This window comes from Schistocerca cancellata, chromosome 5 (assembly GCF_023864275.1).
Source record: "Schistocerca cancellata isolate TAMUIC-IGC-003103 chromosome 5, iqSchCanc2.1, whole genome shotgun sequence".
Taxonomy (NCBI): Eukaryota; Metazoa; Arthropoda; class Insecta; order Orthoptera; family Acrididae; genus Schistocerca; species Schistocerca cancellata.
The window spans coordinates 479,624,695-479,651,420 of NC_064630.1; the positions used below are offsets into that span (position 1 = coordinate 479,624,695).

The 26,726-nt window shown below is 40.6% G+C and overlaps 1 protein-coding gene across 1 annotated transcript in view; it reads left to right on the forward strand.

The window, feature by feature from the left end:
• LOC126187673 (methyl farnesoate epoxidase-like) overlaps positions 1–14,087 on the forward strand; it is a 195,187-nt gene extending 181,100 nt beyond the window's left edge. Inside the window, exons 8-9 of the mRNA XM_049928905.1 lie at positions 11,357–11,498; positions 11,576–14,087. Coding sequence (XP_049784862.1) covers positions 11,357–11,498; positions 11,576–11,751 — 318 coding nt within the window. The 3' untranslated portion in view covers positions 11,752–14,087. The remainder of the gene's footprint in view (positions 1–11,356; positions 11,499–11,575) is intronic.
• Positions 14,088–26,726: the final 12,639 nt, after the last annotated feature.

Genomic DNA, 26,726 nt, shown 5'->3' on the forward strand with positions numbered 1-26,726 from the left:
GGCAGCAGCAGCTTCTTCAGCAACTTGTGGCACAACTGGCTGTCAGCCTCTCCCAGGAGCAATTCCCAAATTGCCAGCTAATTCAAAGATCTGAATCATGATCTTCAACCCAGTTTGGAAATAGGACCTCTCCATGTTTCCTTAATGCACCTGTATTTGGAAAGAGCAGCAGCACTATTGCTGTTGTTTTGATAAAAAAGCTTTATTAGTATAAAGTCCTGTTCATCTTGTCCAGACTCATGTTGACTCTCTGCTAGTGTAATGCACACTGATGCTTGTGTTTCAACCCTGTGTCACCATACCAATAGCTGTACCTAATGGCAAGTGTTGCCCTTAACACTACTTACAATGTAAATCCTACAGCATACAGTCTTAACATCTTCCCTATAAAGTTGGGTACCCTTATTATAAATAGTTTTCCACATATTTTGGATCTAGTAATGAAAGTTTAATTGTAGTCACCTTGTATATTACTGCATATCTTGAGTAACCGTAGGTAAATGTGGCAACAAATTTCACTCCAACAATTGATTGTGGGTCAGAGATACCATTACATTACTATGTATCAAATGGAGAGTTTAATTTTTCAGACTGTTTGTGAAAAGACTTGGCTTTCATTTTGTCGTCAACACACACACATTACACAACAGATTTATCTGGTTGCCTGATGGTTCAAGAATTGTTCCACTACTTTTGACCTGTTTCGTAATTTTATCACCAGGAATCTGGCCTAACCTTTGGTCCCATAAATCTATTTCCTGACTGATGGTAAGATTTGTGACAGGGCCACATCCATACATTGAAATATAGGAATTGTCTTCTCCATGTACAGTAAGGTAGTACAAATTGCCATTCTTTGAAGCTTTCAGGATTATATACCTGCTTCGTTTCATGATTCTAGCTTCAGCTCTTGTTATAAATACAACAATATCTCTGCTGGAGCTTCTAATGACTTATTGAGTCCATGTCACATCAAGTTGTTGCACTTCACTGGGGAAAAGGAGGTCTGAAATATTAAGGGATATCTCATGACTTTTGTATGCTCTGTGTATATAGTTCAGTAAGAAAACTTTTGTTGAACGCAATCATATCTACCACTTTCACACTGATTTCATAAACATTACTTGTGGATCCTCTTTTGAATCCACAAGAAAGGGAAAATTTTCAGTATCAGTACTCAAAGTTTCTCACTGTTTCGAAGTCTTCCACACTGACATATATCTTAGATGGTACTCTCATTTCCTGTCACTGTATATTGGTGATCTTGGGCTCATAACCTGTGAAACTACTTTAGAAAAATGCTAGGGAGCACACAGAAATGGACAGCATATCACAAATGAAAACATCTACACTCCTGGAAATTGAAATAAGAACACCGTGAATTCATTGTCCCAGGAAGGGGAAACTTTATTGACACATTCCTGGGGTCAGATACATCACATGATCACACTGACAGAACCACAGGCACATAGACACAGGCAACAGAGCATGCACAATGTCGGCACTAGTACAGTGTATATCCACCTTTTGCAGCAATGCAGGCTGCTATTCTCCCATGGAGACGATTGTAGAGATGCTGGATGTAGTCCTGTGGAATGGCTTGCCATGCCATTTCCACCTGGCGCCTCAGTTGGACCAGCGTTCATGCTGGATGTGCAGACCACGTGAGACGACGCTTCATCCAGTCCCAAACATGCTCAATGGGGGACAGATCCGGAGATCTTGCTGGCCAGAGTAGTTGACTTACACCTTCTAGAGCACGTTGGGTGGCACGGGATACATGCGGACGTGCATTGTCCTGTTGGAACAGCAAGTTCCCTTGCCGGTCTAGGAATGGTAGAACAATGGGTTTGATGACGGTTTGGATGTACCGTGCACTATTCAGTGTCCCCTCGACGATCACCAGTGGTGTACGGCCAGTGTAGGAGATCGCTCCCCACACCATGATGCCGGGTGTTGGCCCTGTGTGCCTCGGTCGTATGCAGTCCTGATTGTGGCGCTCACCTGCACGGCGCCAAACACGCATACGACCATCATTGGCACCAAGGCAGAAGCGACTCTCATCGCTGAAGACGACACGTCTCCATTCGTCCCTCCATTCACGCCTGTTGCGACACCACTGGAGGCGGGCTGCACGATGTTGGGGCGTGAGCGGAAGACGGCATAACGGTGTGCGGGACCGTAGCCCAGCTTCATGGAGATGGTTGCGAATGGTCCTCGCCGATACCCCAGGAGCAACAGTGTCCCTAATTTGCAGGGAAGTGGCGGTGCGGTCCTCTACGGCACTGCGTAGGATCCTACGGTCTTGGCGTGCATCCGTGCATCGCTGCGGTCCGGTCCCAGGTCGACGGGCACGTGCACCTTCCGCCAACCACTGGCGACAACATCGATGTACTGTGGAGACCTCACGCCCCACGTGTTGAGCAATTCGGCGGTACGTCCACCCGGCCTCCCGCATGCCCACTATACGCCCTCGCTCAAAGTCCGTCAACTGCACATACGGTTCACGTCCACACTGTCGCAGCATGCTACCAGTGTTAAAGACTGCGATGGAGCTCCGTATGCCATGGCAAACTGGCTGACACTGACGGCGGCGTGCACAAATGCTGCGCAGCTAGCGCCATTCGACGGCCAACACTGCGGTTCCTGGTGTGTCCGTTGTGCCGTGCGTGTGATCATTGCTTGTACAGCCCTCTCGCAGTGTCCGGAGCAAGTATGGTGGGTCTGACACACCGGTGTCAATGTGTTATTTTTTCCATTTCCAGGAGTGTATTTTTACATACATGCACAATGCATGGAAAGCAATTAGTTTCGTGATGTTGTGTTCCAAGCAAGCGAAGCATGGGATAAACTGGAGAGCACTACCATAATGAAGAGGTGGAGAAAATCATGGCCATCCACTGATACCGAGTTGGATCCAGTAGTGAGTGACAGTGATGAGCCAGTCATTTCAAAATCATCAATTACTTTCTACACTGACATGATTATGAAGATGTTACTAAGTGGCTGTATGAAGACAACTGTGATACGGATCAAACTTTAACAGATGAAGAAATAATCAAAAGTGTGCAAGAAAGTAAGGATGAAAGTGATGAAGAAGAGGACACAGGAGGAGAGAGCATGAAAATTTCTCACACTGCTGGTGCTGAAGCTGCCAGGTCTTCCTGGAGTACATTATGCAACAACCAGATACTTGCAGTACCGATGTAATGGTTGTGAAGCAGTTGCATGATAAAGCATGCCACCATTGCATATCATCATTGCAACAGTTAAAAATTAGGGACATGTTTCATAGTGAGTGATACAACTGTATAATTATGTACAGTATACACTCAAGGACTAACTTTTCTTTGAAAATTAATGTATTTTTGGATTTAATAAAGTATATCCCGTATGTTTTAAAATTGTATCCATTGTATCCTTCAGCTTAATAAAGTACAGTATACTATATCCCCTATGTTTTCAAAATAAAACTAAATAAATGAATAAAATAAAATTCAGACACTCAATAATCCAGCACTGCCACTAATCCGGCACCCATATGTGCCAGGAATGGCCAGATTAGTGAGAGTCTAATGTATCTGTCACCTCTTTCTCTGTTGTTCAAAAAATTACCATTGAGTGTGGTGGCTGGTCCTTGCAGAGTAGAACATATGAACATATGAGTCTGGAAATTTCTCTTGCAATTTCTTAGCAGTGTTACTGAAGTATTCATTCATGAAGATTGCTAGTTCCTTTACATTGCTGATTTGAACATCTTTGCTTTAAATCTGTGTTTACAGATGATTTTGTCAAACATTTGCTGTCTCCTGTTTGAGTATAGATTATGTTTCAGATTGCTTTGCTTTTGTTATCTTCCTTCAGTAATGTTTTACTGTTTGTAGCGTTTTTGGAGCTAGCAGTACCATTCTATAAGTTCTCCTGTAATTTTTGTAAAATTCTGAAAAATCTGGGTCAGTCTGGCTATTTTTTATGGTTATGGAATATCTTAGAGTTTCAGAGGATTTTTTGATACATTTGGTGCCATACCAATTTTTTTAATCCCCAATGGAATGCAGTATTTTGGGAAATGCTTCCTCAAATTTTAGGTTAATTATTGTCATGAACTTATTAAACATTTTGTTTACATTTGTTTCTGCATGCACTTCCTCTCACCCTTCATGTTGTAACTAGGATGAGAACTGATATAGGTTTGATTTTGAAAAGACCCTTTTGTTTGTACTTGATTTCGCAGACTTCTCTACATAAATATTTGCTTTTGATATCTGACAGAGATGATCTGATTGGCTTAGAATTTTAACAAGCAGCTGTCAGTGCTTTCTTTTTATGTCTGTTGCTGTATGGTGTATTACTGAGGAAGATTGTTTGGTCACTCTAGAAGGACAGTTTATGAGTGATGTTATGCCATCTGCAAAGAGTATTCTGTTATATACTACTAACGTCATCTGGTTACATTACGTTGATATTTAAATCCCCACATATTAGAATGTTCATTTATGGACTAGATACCTTGTCTAAGCTCTGACTGAGTTTTGAGAAAGTCCATATTACATTTGGGGGATCAATACAAGCAAAATAGAATTTTTTTTTTACATGTTATTTTTTTTCTTTCTTTTCTGCTTCTGAGAATTCAAAATGTTTATCCTCACTAAATGCTATAAAGTCTTTTGTAATTTTAAATGTAATACCCTTTCTCACATAAACACATGAACTACCACCTTTAATGAATATCATGCTATAGGAACAGTCCGAGTCATACGATGTTAATGCAGGAAATACTATTACGTTTTCCTCACACCAATGTTCAGGGAGACAAAGAATGGCACTGTCCAGTGTTCACAATTCTAACTCTACTTGTTAAACTTTATTCATTAGGGATTTTATATTTTGATGAAATACAGCATTTGTATCCTCAAAAGGAACTCCAAAGCTACAGATTGTGTTTATATATGAATAGTATGTAACTAAAAGGCATTGTCTGTTGTGCCAGTCATGACAGGACTCTAAGAACATAACATGCTGACAACATACTTTTTGCAAGTATCTTTATGCATTCACCTCATTTCAAATGAAAATTGGTATCCATTCCTAGAAATTTTGTGTTTTTTTTATGCAATTTATATAGTATCAACGTGTAATTTAACAGTGTCATTTTTTCTCTTCCAACTGAAATTGATGGAATTTGTTTTCTTTATACTCATCATTTTCACTTTATTGCATATTGACCAATAATCTGATACACATGTGAGGACATGTTACTGTGAAGGGTAAAAATTATTCTTTGTACATTTTCTGATTTTGTCCTTGTGGAGGTAGTCTGTGAATGCCACAATACAAGAATCCAAAGAATCATTCACCATGATTTTATAATCCTTGTGTCTGGAGAGTAAGGATTAACCAGTTCCTCAAGCCTTATAACTGCAGTCTGGTTTCTGTACAAGTTGTAGATAATCCTTTGCTCGCTGGATTTTTGTCTCCTCTATCTTCAGAATTTCAAAGAATGTATTCCAGTCAACAAAATCAAATGTAAAATGCTTCCTCTAAACGTACAAATTCTGTAAACATAGCTCAGTCTTTCTTTGATCCATGATGTATGAGCATTAATAAGGTCAGTATTGTCTTGTGTTTTCCCACATTCTTCCAGAACCCAAAGTTATCTTCCCTAAGTTGGCTTCTACTAGTCTTTCCATTTTTCTGTAAATAATTTGTTCCAAGTTTTGCAGCTATGATTTTTTTTAAATATATGGTTTGATAATATTCACATCTTGAAATCTGGTAGTATTTCACCTGTCTCATATATCTTGCATGCAGAATGGAACATTTCTGGGAGCATGGTAGTCTATGATTCTGAGGGAATGTCATCGAATCCACATGCCTTGTTTGGCATGTGTCATTCAGTGCATGGACAAATTCTTCGTGCAGTAGCATACAACCCATCACATTTTAGTCTGCTTGATCTTGTCTTCAACTTTCTTTCCTTCACATAGTCCTTCAGTACATTGCTTCATCCTTTCAGCCTTCCTTTCTCTGCTTAATACTGGACTGATGTTCATGCAGCTGCTTATCTTTTTTCAAATGATTTCCTTAATTTTACAATACACAATACATATCTCTCTTCTACAGCTTTGCATTTTGCCTCTAGCCATTCCTGCATTACAACTTGAATCCTCTGTCAGTCTAGTTTTTAGGCCTTTGTAGTCCTTTTGTCTGTTTTATTTGTTACATTTTTAAATTTTCTTCTTTCATCAGTTAACTCTAATGCCTTATATGCTATCCAAGGTGGTCTGCCTATTTTCCTTGTTGTTCATCTGCTACCTTCGCTAACCAGGTGTTGGTAGTTATTAAACTGTGTTCTGAGGAAAGTTTTAGCAGGCAGCTCCCTCTTTCATTTCTTTCACTCAGTCCATGTTCTTGTTCTGCTTTGCCTCCTCTTCCTTTTCCTACTATTGAATTCCAGTTTCCTGTCACAATTAAATAATTGTCTCCCTTGTAATACTGAATAATTTCTCTCATATCATGTATTTTGCAATTTCTTACTTATCTGTGGAGCCAGCAGGCACACACAATTGTATTACTGTCTTAGTGTCCATCTTGGCTCTGATAATGTCCTCATCAGGCTTTTCACATTAGGGTGTGACTAAAATCATGGGCGACCTGGAGTAAGTCCCGAAAGCTGAACTGCCTCCCCCTTTCACAACTCATCAAAATGTTGTTCATACCTTATCTCTCACCACAGCTCCTCCTGTCCCCAACATTCTAACATATTCCACCCTTCACACACACACACACACACACACACACACACACACACACACACACACACACACACACACAGAGAGAGAGAGAGAGAGAGAGAGAGAGAGAGACAGACAGACAGACAGACAAAATAATTTTACAATCTAATAATATTTACTTGTGGATTTAATTCTTTTAGTTATTATAGTCCCCTTCAATGAATTCTTCAAAATAGGCAGAGTCAGTGGCTGGCAAAAGACTACGCTGTGTGCAAGGTGCACCAGTTACACATAATTTGTCGAAACTAGTGAGAAAGAAAATCATCACCAAAGTGAGGTTCCCGTGCTTCTGATAAACTGCTAATATTCCATGCCAAGACTTGATAACAAGGTTGGAAATCCAAGCTGTGCTCAGCTGTGAATTAGAACATGTGAAGTGAATATAAGTTCAATCATATATGTTGAGTGAGACATTTATTCCTCCTGAATCATATTTAGTTAAAATTGACAAGATGGTGTATTCAAGCCAGAGTGAATTTCACATCTGTAACTATGTGAGTATTTTACAGAGCTTGTCACTAATCTTATCTTTATTCATTATAATCCAGTATCAACCAAAAATGTTGGTTACATGAACATTTCCACAGAGCAGAACAGATTACTACCGCATGAACACTAATAACTCTGTTTGATGAAGACATGAATAAAAACATGTAATACTACTACACACAAGCACAAAAAAGTGCCATCACCCTCCCACTTGTGCCAGTAAATCAAATAAATAAATAAAAACTTTTTCACAGAGTCCACTCTGCTTGAGTTTCAATACTCTAGTGAAACAAAATATCATCTTACCGATAGTTTCTCTGCTATATCAGTACTTGAAACAGCTGTTAATTCTTGCTGCACACTACCTGAAGTAAGAGAGATTTTTTAAGTAACTGCAGAAGCAAATAGTTTGTTTCAGGAAATTTATATTTAGCAAGTTTCATATTTACAATAAAACTGTTAATGAAAACTATGGACTTGGTTACCTAAAATTGTGTATTTCTTAAATGATTTTTCCTTGATTGGCCTTACAGTATAACAAAATTGTTTTTCTTTTAGAAAAATCAATATTTCATGTTCTTTCATTTTCTATTGAAAGTGTGAGGAAGGAGGACACTAAAGAGATATCTGGGAATGGGATTAAAATTCAGGGTGAAGAAATAAAAACTGAGGCTTGCTGACAACATCGTAATTCTGTCAGAGATGACAAATACCATGGGCAATCAGCTGAATGGAATGGATAGTGTATTGAAAACAGACTGTAAAATGTATGTCATCAAAAATAAAACATGGGTAATGGGATGCAATCGAATTATTTGAAATTATGCTGAGGGAATTAATGCACTTAAGCAATAGCAAGAAAAGCATTTCTGAAAGAGAGAACTTTTTAACACCAAACATAAATTCAGGTATTAGTATGTGATTTCTGCAGATATTTTTCTGGAGTATATCCTTGTACAGAACTCAAACATGGATGACAAACAGTTCAGAAAAGAAAAAATCATAGTATTTGAAATGTTGTGTTACAGAAGAACGCTGAAAAGTAGATGGACAGATCAGATAATTAATCTACTGAATTTAATTGAGGAGTAAGGAAATGTATGGCACAACTTCTCTAGTGAAAGGGCTTGTTTTATGGAAATGTAAGAGACATAATGGAACTGTCAGTTTGGTAATGGAAAGACATGAGAGTGGTAAAAATTGTAGATACAAACAATGGCTTCACTACAGAAAACTAGTCCAAAGAAATGTATGCTGCAGTAGTTATGTAGAGATGAAGAGACTTGCACAGAATAGAGTAGGGTGTAACACTGCAGCAAAGCGGTCTTCAGACTGGAGACCACAACCACAATGACAACAGTACTGCCAAATCAGATAAATATTCTATACTCATTATGACATGAAAATGGTTCTTTATATGTTTAGCTTGGAAAATATTGCTCAGTTTTTGTAACTGTCACAGGGACTGTAAGGTACATGAGGACTGTTGTGCATACATCAGTGTAGCTCAATACCAGTGAGCTGTGTTTTACTAATAAAAACTCTACTCAGTCTTTTACAGCAGACAGTTTTGAAATTTTTACTTTTATAGTAGTCCTTATTAACATCAGCTTGGTGAAAACAGAGTAGTACCATCCTCAGTATGCGTCACTGTATTCTTTAATGCTTCAGTTGCAGGTTCACCATTGTAGGTAGTAGATATAAATAAATGTTATATTGCTCTTTATGGTTCTACAGTTTCATTCATTCATTGAAAGTGCATTTAATATATGAATCAATTGTTCCAATAATTGGGTGGAAAAGAGTCATTCTAAGTCTGTCTCCTCTCACCCTTACAAGACTTGTCGAAGTACTTCTTTAATATTTTATTTATTTCTTAGAAATCTACATTCAATGCCCAGTCTTTCACAGATATTGATAGGTTCATCAATAATTTTATTGATGATTCATAATGCTAGCTGTTACTTGCAGTACTATTCCTAATAGGCTATATTCGGCTGTAATGTCCATAATCTCAGAACTCATGGCCTCAGATGTTGTACTGACTTTGTTAAAGTACTTTGCAATGAATCACAAAAAGGGTAATTGTGAGCTGTTATAGTATTCATCAAACAGCTCTGCTTTCAGACCCTGGCAGGCCATTCAGTGCCATCTTTGGCATGTTGTTCATATCATCCTCTGTCAGTGTCATTAAATTGTATAGTACAGCTGCATGTTGCCAGGAAAAATAACTGCACTCAGTTGTGGTATGGAAGGTCATGGGATCAGCATACCACCCTCCCAACCACTGTCATCTTCTCATAACTTGTAACCATTTCTTCTCACTCAAATCACTCCTCAGTAGGTGTCACCAGGCTCAGTGCATCCTGTCCTAGTCTTCCAACCAAGGAAAAATACCTAGTAGTCCTGGAAACTGAAGCTGGTCAGAAGCACTGAGCACTTAGACACAGTCGTGGAGTGTTGTTGCATTACATTTCCTATAATTATGTCTGTCAGAGGCTTAAAAATGCCAACAAATCTTTCTATTACTGCATAGTTGGTATTGTACTTTACAGCCCATTGTGATGGGTTTAATGGTTTTAATGTTATCTTGAAGCTAGTCACAGAATAAGTTTTCAAATTCTAGAAACAGCATGCAGTAAGCAGAGAAACTGTAGCTCTCATCTGTTTCAAGATATTTTCTTTATTCACTTTTGCAATATCTTTAAGAATTAATTATCAGTTGTAACTTGCACAATGGATGAAATACACATGAGGTTCTGGTATTTGTATTTTATGTTGACAACATCCTCATGAGTAGCTTTGATCAGAGGTGCAAATGGAGGTCTATTTTTTTCTCCAAAATATTGTGTCCAGGAGGATGCTATTATCATTAAATAGTACAGTACAGCTGCAGCTTGTCAGGAAATATAATTGCTTTAGTGTACCCTTAGTTTCAGCCACCCACAGTACCAACATATCAGTGCCATGTTGAATGGTGTTACAAAGCCAGATCAGTCAATATCCATATTATTGCTCCTGTAACTATTGTTCCCCATCTTCAGGAACCACATATTAGTCTGGTCTCTCTACTAACATCCCTTTTGATGTCGTTGCACCTATAGTATAGCTATCCGTTTAGTGCAGGTACACAAGCTATCTCACGGTGGCAAAATCATGATTTGTTGGGGACATCTGAAACTATTCAGCAACATAAAATATATGAGAATATAATGTGATAATGAACTCACAGGAAAAGTTGCGAGAAATTGTGGATATCAGGTATTCCTATTCTACTGTCATATCTTTATTCCTTTTCCAAATCTCAAAAAGTAAGTTACAGGTGCACCATAATCATTCCCACTAGAAGGAGGCAGCATTTAATGTACTCCAAAATTCATTTCCGAAAATTCTTACTACAAGCTACAGATGCTTTGTTGAGGGAGCCATTGGTACCAGTGCTGATGGCAGGTATTATGAACTGCAGCTACTGTAAGCTGTACTTACTGGTTAATGGAAAAGATCACAATTTGCACTTAGGACAGTTGTCACCTTTAAAATTATTTTAGTTTATGTGCAGACTTGGATACTTTTAGGCTTGCTAATGTCTTACACTCACTAGGAATGGATGCTGCACCTGTCACAGATCATCTTTTGGGATGCAGGTAGTGTGTTTTTTGCACCAAACTTTTTTCTACATAGTTTCCAAAGTTCTTTGAATATTTGTTATAACATTCCAACAGCTTTTGTATCTCTATGTTGTAGACATCTGCCATAAGAAATAAAATAAAACAGTTTTTTTGAAAAAACGCTGCTGTGGTTTCTGTGTTATAAGAAATCAGACCTTACTTTCCAAATAACCCTTATATAAGCAGTGTAATATTAAATCATCTCCATTGCCATAATGTACCATATATTTAAAATGAAAATTTCTAAATTAAAATGTTTCAATTCTACTGTTACTTATAACCTGAAAAATAGTATCAGTGAAAGAAGTATTGCTATCTCTACTGTGTTCTTTAATAGACACATTTCATATGCTTTCTAAGTGTAAATAGGTGTTAATATGAAGTAATTTTCGTATTTTGATGCAGAATACAGTTGTCCTACTAAATATCTGGTCACTGCACATGGATAAAGACCATTGGGGTGATCCTGAAGTATATCGACCAGAGCGTTTCATTACTGAAACTGGGCAGTTTAGAGAGGATGATGCATTCTTACCATTTGGTCTTGGTGAGTTACTGATAATGCAGTGGGTAATAGTAATCTAACTTGTGGTTCATATCTCACAGCTCCAACTTGTCTTTCAGGTCGACGTCGGTGCTTGGGGGAGCATTTGGCAAAATGTTGTTTATTCCAAATGTTTGCTGGAATCTTACAAAAATTTCAACTTGTTCCTGCAGATGGTACTGACCTAAAGTATGCTACTTTGGAGGGCCTTAATCTTGCTCCAAAACCATATGATATTATTTTCAAATCTCGATAACATTGCAACAACACAAAAATATAATTATTTTCAGTACCAGTATTATGACAGCAATTAAAACCTAATAGATGAATATGTATTACTGAATGGAAATTAATTGAAATTTCATTTACTTATCTCCATACTGCCATATCATCACTTCTTTGAATTAGTGAGAGAATAGAAAAGTCTCCAATGAACATTATAAAATAGAGATGAGGTTTGTAAAAACTCATCTACGTATGAACAAGAAGAGGAGTATTTTCATATTTCTGGTTATCAATATGTGAACTATAGCTCTCAACTAATGATTAAATTCGAATGTAGTTTTCCAATGCATTTCTGTAATGTACCTTGCAGTTTAATTATACATAACCCAAGTAAGTACAACAATTTATTTATAGCAATCTCAGTAACAACGTATTACTACATTATTCTGCTAAGGAAATGTTTATTCAGTGATGCCTGAAATTATTGTTTGTGATTGTATCTGTTTATGACAGGTTAATACACAGCGTACATTTTTAAAAAATAAAAAGCAGCAGTTGGAACCCTTCATGTCCTGCAAACTGAAACTCATTTCTTATGAACAACTTGACATACTCATTTACAAGGACAGACTCCAGGATCAAATTAAATCGCAGCATAGGATGTATATGACAATGGTTACACAACACATGACTGAAAGCTGTTCTGTTGGAACTTGCAATGTTAACTAAGTTGTTACAAAAAATTTTCACAGAACAGTCACTTCTTTTCCTTCAACATTCTTGTGGTTTATCAAAAAGATCATTTTCAGGGGAATGCACTCAGTAATTGAACAGTACATTTGGGCGTAGATTTCCATGGCCATTGTTGCTGTCAATAATCCTTCAAAGTTTCAGTCATTTGCAGTGATGGCTAAAATGTTGAATCATTTTACTATGTAGTGAGTCTTACACCACAAAGACTTTCGTGGAACCAGAATAACTCAGTTATCAACATGTTCAATATTCCATCATTTTTCAGGAGTGTATCCATGATATCATTAACTCTTGTACTAATATTTTGGCTGACAACCTTTCACCTGTTCTCAAAGTGAGTTGCTCACAAGATTATTAAAACATGAGTTTAAAGCGGCTTAAAAATCTTGCAGGCAACTCATCAGGAGAATGGCTGGAAGGCTGTCAGCCAATATATTGATACAAAAGTTAATAATATCCTGGATGCACTCCTAAAAAATGACATAATATTTTACCTGCTAGCAAAACTTGAAGGAACACATATTTGATATTGCTTTCCCGGTAGCATTTGACATTAACTGAGTTTTGTGGGGCTGCTACACAGATGAACAATTTTCCTTACTTTGAGTATTTTCAGCCAGTTCATTTTAAAAGATAGTTTCCCCTTATTCCACAATGGATATGAAGAATGCCAATTACAGTCCTACATTACGTAATATATAATAATTTCATCTTGTATCATATACTTTTGTTATGAACCATCAAAGCATTTGATTGTTATGACTGGCTACAATCCACTCATTATATTGATATTAGAGGACCCAACATCTTAACATTCATAGAGACTTCACACATGCTGCGTAATTCAACTTAAAATTCATACATTGATTATTACTATATTTTCTTGAGGTTGAAATAATTGTACACAAAGTTATTTTAAACATTTATATTTAGCTGGGATGTAGGTATAGCAACAACTGATATTATGTATGAAATCATTACTGCAAATTGTAACCATTTGTGGTTATTTGACACAAACTAAAACTTGCACAGATTTACACATGTCTATGGACACAGTATAACACACCACATTCTAGTTAAGGAATGTAGCAATTTTTGCACTTTCTCACTAACTAAAATGTTATTCTCATAGGTTAAACTGAAATTTGTGTCAGGAAGTTTATCTGGCTCTAGAAACAATTACCAAAAGCATTATGCTTAAATTCATCAGACAACATGAAACAGCAGCATAAAATAGGAAGTAGCAGCTACTTTGATACAGACTTCAGTTTACATTATAGTATTAGATATCAAGAGAATGAACTGAGTTTTATGTGTCACACATTTTTGAAGTAATATTGATCATAATTCTAATTCTTGCTATGATCTAAAGAACGGAGGTTGTGAGTCACAAATATTGTGTCTTGTAAATTATCAATGTTACTAGTTACAAATTATATTTTTTTATAAAATTATTAATTGTAGAAACAGCTTTTCTCCATGTTTAATATTTATTTTCATAAGTATGGAGAACGTAATCTTAGTATGCAACAACCCTTCACTAAATCATTTTCTTCCATCAAAATCTACAGCTCATTGTTTCAATGTAATGTTGAACGTATTAAGTCACTAATATATAAGTAATTTACTGTCAATAAAAATCTTCAGTATATGTTTTCAGTACACAATGTATAATATGATATTCTGTACTGCAATTTTAGAAGAGACTTACTAGATAAAATGGTAATTATTTTATACCTGAATATGGTGTTTACTTTAATTGAAGACATTTAAATACCTCACAAACACATCAGATCAAAAAAAGTTATAATTCCAATTTGTTTGCCTCAGGGGGGGACATCCAACAGTAACACACTTGACATGCCACCACACCCTGTTAGTAGGTCACAGAGGGGGCAACTTTGAAATCTTCAATGGGAATGCTCATTTTTTATTGCAGATTGCGATACTACTGCAAAATCTACATATGTTTCATCTGAAGCATTTTCTTCATTTCACCACAGATGGTGCCATAATCAGAGGAATAGAAATGGGTACAAAATCATAATTTATGACTTGCTACTCAATGATCTTTTAATATTCAGTGTCATATGGGACCCCACCTCCTTGATATGGGGGTAGGACAGGCAGTACTTCATAACTTCTAATTGGAAACCCCATTTGCAACATTGTATTCCTCCAATGTATCAAACAGGGGACTCTCGATGCACCACCATGGCCATTTAGTGAACTACAGATGTATCATAACAGGCAGTACACAGTAACTGGAGCTCACATATCATGCAGACATAGAACAGATAGTGGCTCTACACATTACAATACTTGCACAGTGTTTATTTCCTGGACATCTACCTATATTGAGAAAACACATGTCTACAAATGGTCTCTGGAAAATGCCACTCTGTCCCAGTGCTAGTATTCAGGATATCAAGGACCAGTGACAATATTTATGGGCCATCTTGCCCTGTGAGATGATGTAAAAGCTTTATAACATCCTTGCCAACTTAATCAATGCATGTATTTAGGCCATAGGAGGTTTAACATCATACTGCCAAGTTTTCTGTAAATTTGATTTGATTTTCTAGTTAATAAAATAACATTTCATTTCATATTCTGGGTGCATTTTTTTCATTTTTGTTTACATTAATTTATTGCTTTCATTTGTTACAACTTCTTATAAATATATAAATAGTCAAGTGAAGTGTCTGGTAGAATTCAATCACTGAGAAGCTTCATGTTGTGACAGTGCCACGAGATTTAAAAGTGCCGCTACGTCAGTACGCAAACATGGCGATAGAGGCGCTCCGCAGCTCGGCTGAGCGCGGGAGCACCACCTGGCTATGAACGGTGCCGGACGCATGTCACGGCACAGCAGTTGAGTGACAGCTACGGAGTTGGTAGCATGAAACCCACTATTGTTTCTACGTTTGTGTATCCACGCAGTTTATTAGTACATTAAAGGTTATAACACTTTTTTGGCGACGAGGATGGGATATCTTTTTTCCAGCGTTGGAGTATTGCGCGTTCGTGTCTGGGCAGACATGGAACAGCTTATGCAAGCGCTCATTGAACAACAAACACAGCTGACGGCTGCTATTCAGGCGTTGTCGACGTCGCTTACTCATCGTCTGTCGTCCTCTTCTCCGCCTCCGTTCCCTCCTTACGACGAGGCCGCTGAGGACTGGGAGGATTATGAGAAGCGTTTGCGGCAACACTTCTTGGCTTTCGGCGTTGTCGACGCCCCGATGTGTAAGTCGTTATTTCTATCTTGGATTTCCCCACGGATCTATCAGCTGCTATCTCAGTTAGCCCCTCTGCGGGAACCTGCCTCTCTGTCCTTCCAAGAAATGTGTGACTTATTGTCTAACTATTACCGAAAAAACACCCACGTCGTTGCCGCCCGCGTGGCGTTCTACCGGTGTCGTAAACAGCCCCATCAATCTTACCGGGCTTGGGCGGCGGAACTACACGGTCTGAGTAGGAAATGTCAGTTTGTCACGGACACTCATCATGAGTCTTATGCTGATTCAATGGTTAGGGATGCTATTCTACGGCTTGCTCCTGATAAAGAAGTTCGGCAACGTGCCCTACAACTGCCAAACCCGTCGTTGTCGGAAGTTCTAAGCATCGCCCAATCCTTTGAAGTGTCTCACGCTGCTGGCGCGCAAATAGACGCGTGGTGTGATGTGGGCGCTGTACAGTCAACTTTCGACACGGACAATTTGCCTGTTTCCCAGGAGGACGTGATGTGGCGGCGGTTCACTCGCGTAAACAACGTCGCGTTGGGCCACAACGCTCGCAGCGAAAACAGCAACCACAGAAGCAGGTTCGTTCCGCCCTTCCTTCTTGTCCACGTTGTTTCGTACAGCATGACAGGGCCGCGTGCCCAAAACGTTGGGCCACGTGTAATTCATGTAGGAAAAAAGGCCACATTGCTTCTGTGTGTCAGTCCCCTCACGTTCCTGTCGCCGATGACGAGGCATCGGACATGGATGTTAACTGTGTGCTTTCTCAAACAAATAAGTTGTTTGTTACTGTTCGTGTTCTGGATAAAGACATTCGCATGCAAGTGGACACTGGCTCTGCAGTAACTCTCATTAATTCTCGCACGTATTTGGAGTTGGGCTCCCCTCCCTTGTCTCCAGTTACGCGAAATCTGAGAACTTATAATAAACAGAAAATTCCTATCGTTGGCCAGTTTGATGCTTCCACTGCTTACAAGTCTGTTGTTCGGCCCCTCACGTTTTATGTGGTGGATCATGCGGGCACTGAAAATCTGTTCGGTTATGATGCTTTCCAGTTGTTTGGGTTCTCCATTGATGATGATGTGCACCTCATATCTGAGGATATTCCGTATCAACAGCTGGATGGATTGTGTTCTGAATTCTCGTCCGTGTTCTCTGCTGGTCTGGGTCGTGCCAAGGATTTTGAAGCCCACATTACTCTTAAACCTACAGCTCGCCCTAAGTTTTTCCGGGCACGCCCTATTCCGATGGCGCTGCGTGCACCTGTCAAGGCTGAGATAGACAGGTTAACAGCTTCAGGGATTCTCCTTCCTGTTACCTCCAGCGAATGGGCATCGCCCATCGTGGTGGTTTCTAAACCCAACGGGAGTCTGCGATTGTGTGGCGATTTTAAAGCCACTGTCAACGCTCAGAGCCTCATTGACACTTATCCTCTTCCCCGTCCTGAGGAGTTATTTACCAAGCTCGCTGGGGGCCAGTTCTTTTCCAAACTTGACTTATCGGAGGCGTACCATCAGTTGCTGTTGGATGGGTCTTCCAAGGAATTTCTCGTCATCAACACTCCTTGTGGGTTGTATCAGTACCAGCGGTTACCATTTGGTGTCGCTAGCGCGCCGGCCATTTTTCAGCGGTTTTTGGAACAGCTCACGGCTTCCGTTCCTGGCTGCATCAACTACCTGGATGACATTGTTGTCACGGGGGCCTCCACTGAGGAGCACCTTCGCAATTTGCGTTCATTATTTCGGGTTCTGCATTCGGCTGGGTTGAAGTGCAATCTGGACAAGTCACAGTTCTTCCAACCCTCCATTGTGTATCTTGGTTTCCACCTGTCCCGTGAAGGTATACGTCCTCTACGTCAGCACGTTGCGGCCATCACCGCTCTCCCCTGGCCGTCTACGGTCAAAGAACTTCAGGCGTTTCTAGGCAAGATTGCTTATTATCACAAATTCATTCCATCCGCGGCAGCGGTGGCTCATCCTCTGCATCAGCTGTTGCGCAAAAACGTTCCTTTCTGTTGGTCCGACGAGTGTGAGCAGGTGTTTGTTCGCCTGAAGGCTCATTTGCAGTCGGCGCCTTGTCTTGCCACCTTCCGTCCGGGTCAGCACTTGGTTCTGGCGACTGACGCGTCATAGTATGGCCTAGGGGCTGTTCTCGCCCATCGGTATGAGGATGGGTCGGAACGACCCATCGCCTATGCTTCAAAGACCCTCAACGATGCCCAATGGCGTTACTCTCAAATCGAAAAGGAGGCGCTCGCTATCATTTATGCGTTAAAAAAGTTCAGCGTTTTTTTGTATGGTTCTAAGTTTCACATCACCGACCACAAGCCGCTGGTCTCTCTGTTCAGCCCTTCGGCGTCGCTTCCGGATAAGGCGGCTCACCGCCTGCAACATTGGGCCTTATACTTGTCTCGTTTTCACTATGAGATTCACTATCGCCCCACGGCCCAGCACGCCAACGCTGACGCGTTGTCGCATTTGCCGATGGGCCCCGACCCGGTTTTCGATCGAGATGAGCTGCTCTGTTTCCACATTGATGAGGAAGAACGTCGTGCGGTTGAGGGTTTTCCGCCTACAGGTTCGCAGGTCGCGTTGGCTACTGCGCGGGACCCGGTCCTGCGTCGGGTGATCGGTTTTGTTCAACAGGGTTGGCCGGACAGGACCAAGGGCCGGGCGTCGGATCCCCTCCGCAACTACCATGCCTTGTGCCTTCGTCTGTCTGTTCGTGAGGGTGTTGTTCTTTTGGCCACGGATGGCGCTTCTCCACGGGTCGTGGTGCCAGCTTCTCTTCGCAAAGATGTTCTCAAACTATTGCATGAGGGCCATTGGGGGATCTCTCGGACTAAGTCCCTGGCCGCCGGCATGTTTATTGGCCCGGTATCGATTCGGACATCTCCCATATGGTCGCTGCGTGTGGTCAGTGTGCTCAACAACTGGCTGCACCCCGTGCAATGCCCTCTCCGTGGCCTGATCCGGCGCAGCCATGGGAACGGGTGCACGCTGACTTTGCCGGCCCCTTCCTCGGCGCTTATTGGCTCCTGTTGATTGACGCCTTCTCGAAGTTTCCGTTTGTGGTTCGATGTCCGTCGCCCACCACTGCGGCGACGACGCTGGCTTTGTCCAAAATTTTTGCGCTAGAAGGTCTTCCCTCCACGATCGTCACGGACAACGGCCCTCAGTTCTCTTCGCAGGCCTTCCGTGATTTTTGTACTGGACAAGGGATTCATCATGTTACAGCACCGCCTTTCCATCCCCAATCGAATGGGGAGGTCAAGCGCCTTGTCCGCACTTTCAAAAGCCAGATGGATAAATTCCTTACTGACTTTTCTACCGATGACGCTCTGTTGCAATTTCTGAGTTCTTATCGCTTCACGCCTCTGGGTGATCGCAGCCCCGCTGAACTCTTGCATGGCCGCCAACCGCGCACTCTACTGCACCTGCTTCACCCTGTCAGGCCTAGTCCTGTGTCCCCTAGTGTGGGAAAATACTCGGTAGGCGCCGACGTGTGGGCACGAGGGTATGGATCTCGCCCTAAATGGATTCCAGGGGTGGTCAAGGCTCTTCACGGCCGCCGGCTTTGTGAAATACGTACGGACGACAGCACGGTTGTTCGTCATTACGACCAGATGCGCCCACGAGTGGTGGCCACGCCGGTGCCACCGCCCCTTCTTTCACCTCCACCAGCCCGAGAAGCCAGTCCTGTCGCTGCTGCCGGTCTCCCGTGCGTGTCGCTGCAGCTGCCGTCGCTGCCGCTTCCGAGTACGCCGGAACCGGTCCCAGTCACGACGCCGCCTTCTCCGGGACCCATCTCGCTGGAGCACACCCCCAGGTCCACGACACCTATGGATGCTGCTCCGGAGTTTTCACCCATCATCTCGTCCAGGAGGCGCGTTCCACGCACAAGCTTCCGTCCTGGACATTTTCGACCATATTCTCGTGTTTCTCCGTGGGATCTTCTCGGGGTCTCCCAAGAGGCCATGGATGTCTCCGCACTGTCCGTGTCTCCAAGGAAGTGAGTGTCTTTTTTTTTTCAAGGGGGGAAAAGTGTTGTGACAGTGCCACGAGATTTAAAAGTGCCGCTACGTCAGTACGCAAACATGGCGATAGAGGCGCTCCGCAGCTCAGCTGAGCGCGGGAGCGCCACCTGGCTATGAACGGCGTCGGCCGCATGTCACGGCACAGCAGTTGAGTGACAGCTACGGAGTTGGTAGCATGAAACCCACTATTGTTTCTACGTTTGTGTATCCACGCAGTTTATTAGTACATTAAAGGTTATAACACTTCACCTGATAAATAAGAAAATAAAAAAGAAATCAGGTTTCTGACACATCCATGTACAGTCAATGACACAACACTCTTCACATGAAAAATTGGTAAGTCCCACATGGGACATTCTCAGAATGTACAGAACACCACAGATTTGCCACGTTAATGCCCAAATTGACTTACATTGGCAACATGTTATCATAACTGTGAGAAGTACTACACACAACTGTAAATTAATACCTATAAAAAATTATACATGGAAGTCTGGGACGTTGAAATTAATTGTGAAATATGTAGCAATTTGACCGGAAGCACTCATTGTGCTCTGAAGGAGGTGGCAGTACCACCATGTAAGTAGCTCCTGGTTAAAATGCCTGATCTTCAGTCACTGAATAAGTGTTTGGTTCCATCATCTGGCTGATATTTTTTAATTCTTTGTCATGATATGATCCAATAGCCTTTCTGTGGTAGCTTCCCTTGTCTTGATGAGGACAACATGGTACTCTTTAAGTGAACTGTTGGGATATGAGCCAACACAAATTGTATCACAAATCTCACAAAATGTTCTACAAAATTCATCCAAGTTATTTTAAGGGCACTCATTTTATAGGAGTGAGAGAATATTAACATTTTGTGGAGAAAGTTATTTTAAATCAATCAGATTTTTAGAAAAATTTTCCCTTTGGAAAGCTCATATTTCAACTATAGGAGAGAGTAACTAATCAGATAATTATTCAGTTCTCTGTCAAGAATGAAACTCCCTTCTTTCCAAATTATGCATTCAAAAGTAAATGCCATGCCCAACAGTAACCCTTTTGCACATTTATTTGGGAACACTAAAATTTGCTAACAGTCTCAATTTCAAAAATAATGGGGTCAAAATGATGTTGCCGAAGAGAAAGTTTTGTATGTATGCATAAAACTTTACAGAGATAGCAGACGCTACAGGAAAGTAAAAACAGCAGAAAAAAATCATTAAAGTGGAATTGAGTAAGAGAGAATAAATGTTTTATGCTGAGCACATACATTTTGGCCTTGGAGTAAAATTACAAAGATGCTGGCGAAAGTAAGTTGAACTATTCAGTGTAATGTTTCTGATTAAGACATTTATATTCTGTCTGATAATATTTATTAAAATCCAGTTGCACATATACAATGATCTGAAAGACATAAGCAGGTATGAAACTGCACAATCTTCAAATTGACAGGACAGGCAAAGAATATGGTTTTCCAACAGACATTATGGTATATAGCTTCCAACATTACTGTTGCAAATGAATTCTTCAATAAATACTATTCAGCTCAACCTCATCAGATGCTGATATCCCAGTCCTCAACGCCCAACCACTAAAAATGTGATTAACTACTGTCACCTTGGATAGCATGCAGTATGAAGACAGGAGGAAAGAGTTATTAAATGACCCCATCTACAATGACCTATGGTCATGATACTTCACAAGACACCAACCTTAATCTGACACTAACATATCCCAGTGATTCACTCTCAGAATTCCATTTCCTCCTAGAATCTATGGAATGCCTAAAATACAAAAGAAAGGCCATCCTCTAAGACCAACTGTAAATGAGATCACCTCCGCGATGTACAGTCTGGCAAAGTATGTAGTCTGCAAATTAAGACCTGTAGTTGGCAAATCAGATTATTATCTAAAGAACTTTTTGCACTTGACAGAAAAAGGGAGAAACAATTTTACCCATGAACATCATAGTCAGCTTCAATGTAAAGTCATTATTTTTAAAACACACCAGTAGATGAAACTTTTCCAACCTGACAAAAACATGTCCTGCCTGAGATATGCTATCTGGTTAATTTACAAAATGTGAAATCAAAAGACCTTCAGCCATCTATATATCCAATTTTACTTTACTTAAGTAACCTGTTTCGGAATTTCACTGCACCATCTTGAGGCCCCCTGACAACATGTAGGAAGAATCCAGCCTCATGTGCAATCAAAATAGGTCTCAGCATTCAGTAAAACATTGTGATCCCTTTGTTCATCAACTGAATATTCTAATTGAGTCTGTAATTGATGACTGAATGGATACCATTGTTAAAATAAGACCAATGATACCAGTTACTAAATATTGTCACCTATTTCGATTGCATGAGGTTGGATTCTTCCTACACATCAGTCAGGGACCTGAAGATGGCAAAATGAAACACAGAGACTGGTTGCATAAGTAAAGTAAAATTGGAAACATAGATAGCTGAAGGTGTTTTGATTTGACATGTTACCTGAACAGCTGAAGTCGAACCACCCTGTATACACATGGACTTACAGAGACTGGTTGATTTATGTTTGTCATTGATGTACCTCAAATTTCAAGGAAAATCCTACTAGCAGACAGCAGTGTAACAAAGTGTTTTTCCCTACCCTTGTTAGCAGCCTACATATCCTGGGGGTCCTTTAAAGCAATGGCACTTTGCTCTTCTCCTTTACAACCATGCAGATACTTCAGATATGTGGATGACATGTCCATTATATGGCCATTGGTAAGACTGAACTACACAGTTTTCATGAGTATTTGAATAAAATGAATGGGAAGATTCAATTCACACTTTAAGTAGAGAAGAATGCTGCAGTTTCATTCCTAGACATGGAATTATATAGGGCATTGTTGGTACATTAGGGCACAAAGTATATCAAAAGCCTACACATACAGACGGGTATTCACATGCCCAATACGGAAACCATGCAGCACAGAAGAACTCAATCATCCAGTCCCTGACTTTTTGTGTGCAGTGCTGAAGTGATGCTCACACTAAAATGCCTAAGCCCCCAAGGCTGTGAGCAACATTCTTGGCCAATGACTACAACCAGGAATCGACCCAGACAGCCACGGAAATGAATAACAGAAGATAGAAGATCAAGATAGGGAATCAAGATGGGTAGTAAACTGACAAACTGCAGCCAGCAGCATGCTTACCTTATATAAAGAATGTCACTGACTGGATTGGTAAACACCTTCACCAGATTGGTATCCAGTCTGTTATTAAAAGCAGCCACAAGATCCATGATGTACTATGCTCCACCAAGGAGTAGGTAAATATTCTACAAACTGTTGGCATGTAAAAGGTGGAATAAGAATGTGGAGAATTCTACATCAGGCCAGCAGCAATATGCATATGGAAGCATAAGCATTACAGTTGACTTGGGCACCACAACAAAACTGCAGTGGCCAAACACCAGAAAGACTGCTGCAAGGAAATAAAATTTAATGTAACTTGCATAACTGCCAACATGTAGGGATGTTGAAACACAAGATCAGAGAGGCCATCAAAATATTAATACACCTGAGCAATATAAATAAAGAGGATTGATTTAGATTTGCTCCATCCTGCCTGCCAGCTATCAGAGCCCAACAGGGTGCAGTAACAACAGAAGATGTGAACATTGTGAGCAAGGTACTGCTGCCACATAGCCTGCAGTGGTTGAAACTCGGGGCAGAGGAAAAAAGCTCGTCTTCCACCTTTTTTTAAATTTATTTTCTGACACAGAGGATTTGGTGCCAGTATTTATCTTTGTGCCTACAAAGCATGCCTGCGTAAAGCTACATATATTCGACGGCAGAAGTTAGTTGTGGCAGCACCCACCAACATTTTTCAGAACTTCCGCTTGCTTTGCACTCGATTCTAAGCCACAGGCAGTTTTTTTGATTACAAAAACCGGAAAAAAGTGTGGCTTGGATTCGAGTAAATACGGTAAGCTTTATAACAAACTTCCTAAAAACATAAAAGCTATTACTAAGGTCAATACCTGTAGAAAATCTCTAAAGTCATATTTGCTCCAATGAAGAATATTTAAATTTATGAAGTGTGTTATAAAAATACTCACATATAAAGTGTATTGTTGTAACCTTAAATATGTGTGCCTAGAAATGGCTTTCAGCTGTATATTTATAACTTGCCTTCTCCAGTTCTTATGCATAAACTGCTTTGTAGACAACAGGACCAATAAATACAAACAAACAAATGAGCAATCTATTTCACTGTTTTCAGCATGACTGAGGGCATGGATGTTTGACACATATGTGCTTGCTGTGTAATCCTTCTTACTGCAACAGTCTGGGACCTCAGTACTCTTACAGGATGGCATCTTCTTCTGTAGAAAATTGAATTGTGATCTGCTCAGTTGTTTTCATTTTGTAGCCACTAACTTGTTTCTTTTTGAATGAACCTTGTGTATCTCACACATCAGATGGAAAAAGACTTTTACTACAAATGTGAACATTTTCTCAATACCTGGTTTTACATTCATGAAAGTCTCTGTTAGACAGATATGTTCACTTTACCAATGAAATAAATATGTACAGTGCAACTACGTTTAACATTTTGAGTTTTTTAAATTTATTTTTACAGGATTCCTGTGATATAAGTTTCTTTATGCTTGTATCGCTTCCCTTTGTAATGTTAAAATTCTTTGAATATGCATGAAGACTGCTCTGTCCCTTAATATCACACAGTAGTATATGAGTAGAAAAATAAGTCCACAGTACATTTTGTGTAATGTACCTGTATCCATTGACATACTGCCAGTGTCATCATAACTGCTGTCTGCTTCACATCTCCTGTGCAGCAAGCTACGTAAATGTAAGTATTAACTATGTGTTTCTTACTTGTCACTTCTTTTTCCGTGTGGTTTCGCTATTAGGAAGCTTTAATTTTTGAGTACTAGCAATAGTGTTCCATAGATTTCGTGTTTGTTTTGAACATAGTCCAGAGACAGTTAGTGTTTATTTTCATTGCTTCCAACAAGAAGTGTCTAGTAACCACAGTTTAGTCAGCTATCAGCTGCCTTTAGTGAATTAGAAGTTTAGTGAAAAGTTGATTACTTAACTCTCTACAGTAAATTGTTGCTTTCTTAGGATGCACAGGATATGTGACTGCTGTGTTTGGACGCAGGAGGAACTGGCCACTGTTCACAAACAGCTGAGTATGCTGATGGCCACAGTCAGCCGTCTTCAGGCTGCTGCCTCAGAATGTAGCGGCAGTGGGGAGTCTGGTGCGTCTCATGATACACCCCAGTTGTTACATGCTTCACCAACAGTCCCTGCTGTCGAGACATCTTCACGGGTACTGGCTGTGGTTGGGCCACTCTCTCCCCAAGGGGAGTGATGGGTTCAACAGTGTTCGCATCGCAAGAGGCGGAGTGTCAATGTGGAAGCTGGCCGTGTGGCATTGCCCGTTCTGCCTGTGAGTGGACATGTGGCCACTCCTTCAGCTAGGTCCGAGCAGGCACATGGGGGGAGGGGTTTATTAGTGATTAGGAGCTCCAATGTTAGGCAGGTGATGGAGCCCCTTAGAGAAATAGCGGAAAGGTTGGGGAAGAAGGCCAGTGTTCACTCTGTCTGCTTGCTGGGGGGTCTCATCCAAGATATGAAGGAAGCCCTGCCGGCGGCAATAGAGAGCATTGGGTGCACCTGACTGCAAATTGTTGCTCATGTCAGCACCAATGACTCCTGCTGTCTTGGTTCAGAGGTCATCCTCAGTTCATACAGGCAGTTGGCGGAGTTGATGAAGGCAGAAAGCCTCACTCATGGGGTCGAATCTGATCTAACTATTTGTAGTGTCGTTCCCATAACCGAATGCAGTCGTCTGGTTTGGAGCTGAGTGGAAGGCTGAAACCAGAGGCTCAGACGATTCTGCGAAGATCTGGGGTGCAAATTTCTCAACCTCCACTATCAGGTGCAGAAATGTAGGGTCCCCCTGAATAGGTCAGGCGAGCACTACATGTAGGAACCAGCTGCAAGGGTAGCAGAGTATGTGTGGAGTGTGCATGTGGGTTTTTTAGGTTAGAGAATTCCCTCCGTAGGCCTGACAAGACGCCTCCTGAGAGGCAACAAGGTAGCAGTAGGCAAAACGCAACAGGGAATGACAATATTAATGTGGTAACAGTAAATTGCAGGAGCGTCTATAGAAAGGTCCCAGAACTGCTCTCATTAATAAACGGACACAATGCCCACATAGTACTAGGGATGGAAAGTTGGCTGAAACCAGATGTAAACGGTAATGAAATTCTAAACTCCAATTGGAATGTATACTGCAGAGACAGGCTAGACAGTGAAGGGGGAGGCGTGTTTATAGTGATAAAAAGTGCAATAGTATTTAAGGAAATTGATGGAGATCCGAAATGTGAAATAATTTGGGTGAAGGTCACAGTTAAAGCAGGCTCAGATATGGTAATTGGATGTCTCTACAGGCCCCCTGGCTCAGCAGCTGTTGTGGCAGAACACCTGAAGGAAAATTTGGAAAATATTTCGAGTAGATTTCCTGACCATGTTATAATTTTTGGTGGAGATTTTAATTTACCAGATATAAACTGGTATACTCAAATGTTTATAACAGGTGGCAGGGACAAAGAATCCAGTGAAATTTTTTTAAGGGCTGTAATATTAGTAATTTTCGCCTCACAAACATTAATATCCGCTCAATAGTAAACGCCTGATGGCCTAAAGTTATCGAACAATTGTAAAGTAAAAGAAATGAACCATCGCATAGCAGCGACAGAATCTATTATTCTTTATCTTTGCCGGTCTTGCGCGGTGCCAGTAAATCTCTATGTACATGTATCGATTAATGGTGTAAAAAAGAATTCTGTTGTTTCAAGACAAATGAGGTTTTTGGCGCCTCACCTTTTACTGTTTGTATGTCATGAGAGGCGGACGCGGACTTGCTGCGTTCCGCAACTGTATTTTATATTCTATGTGAAAGTATTGAGTGAATA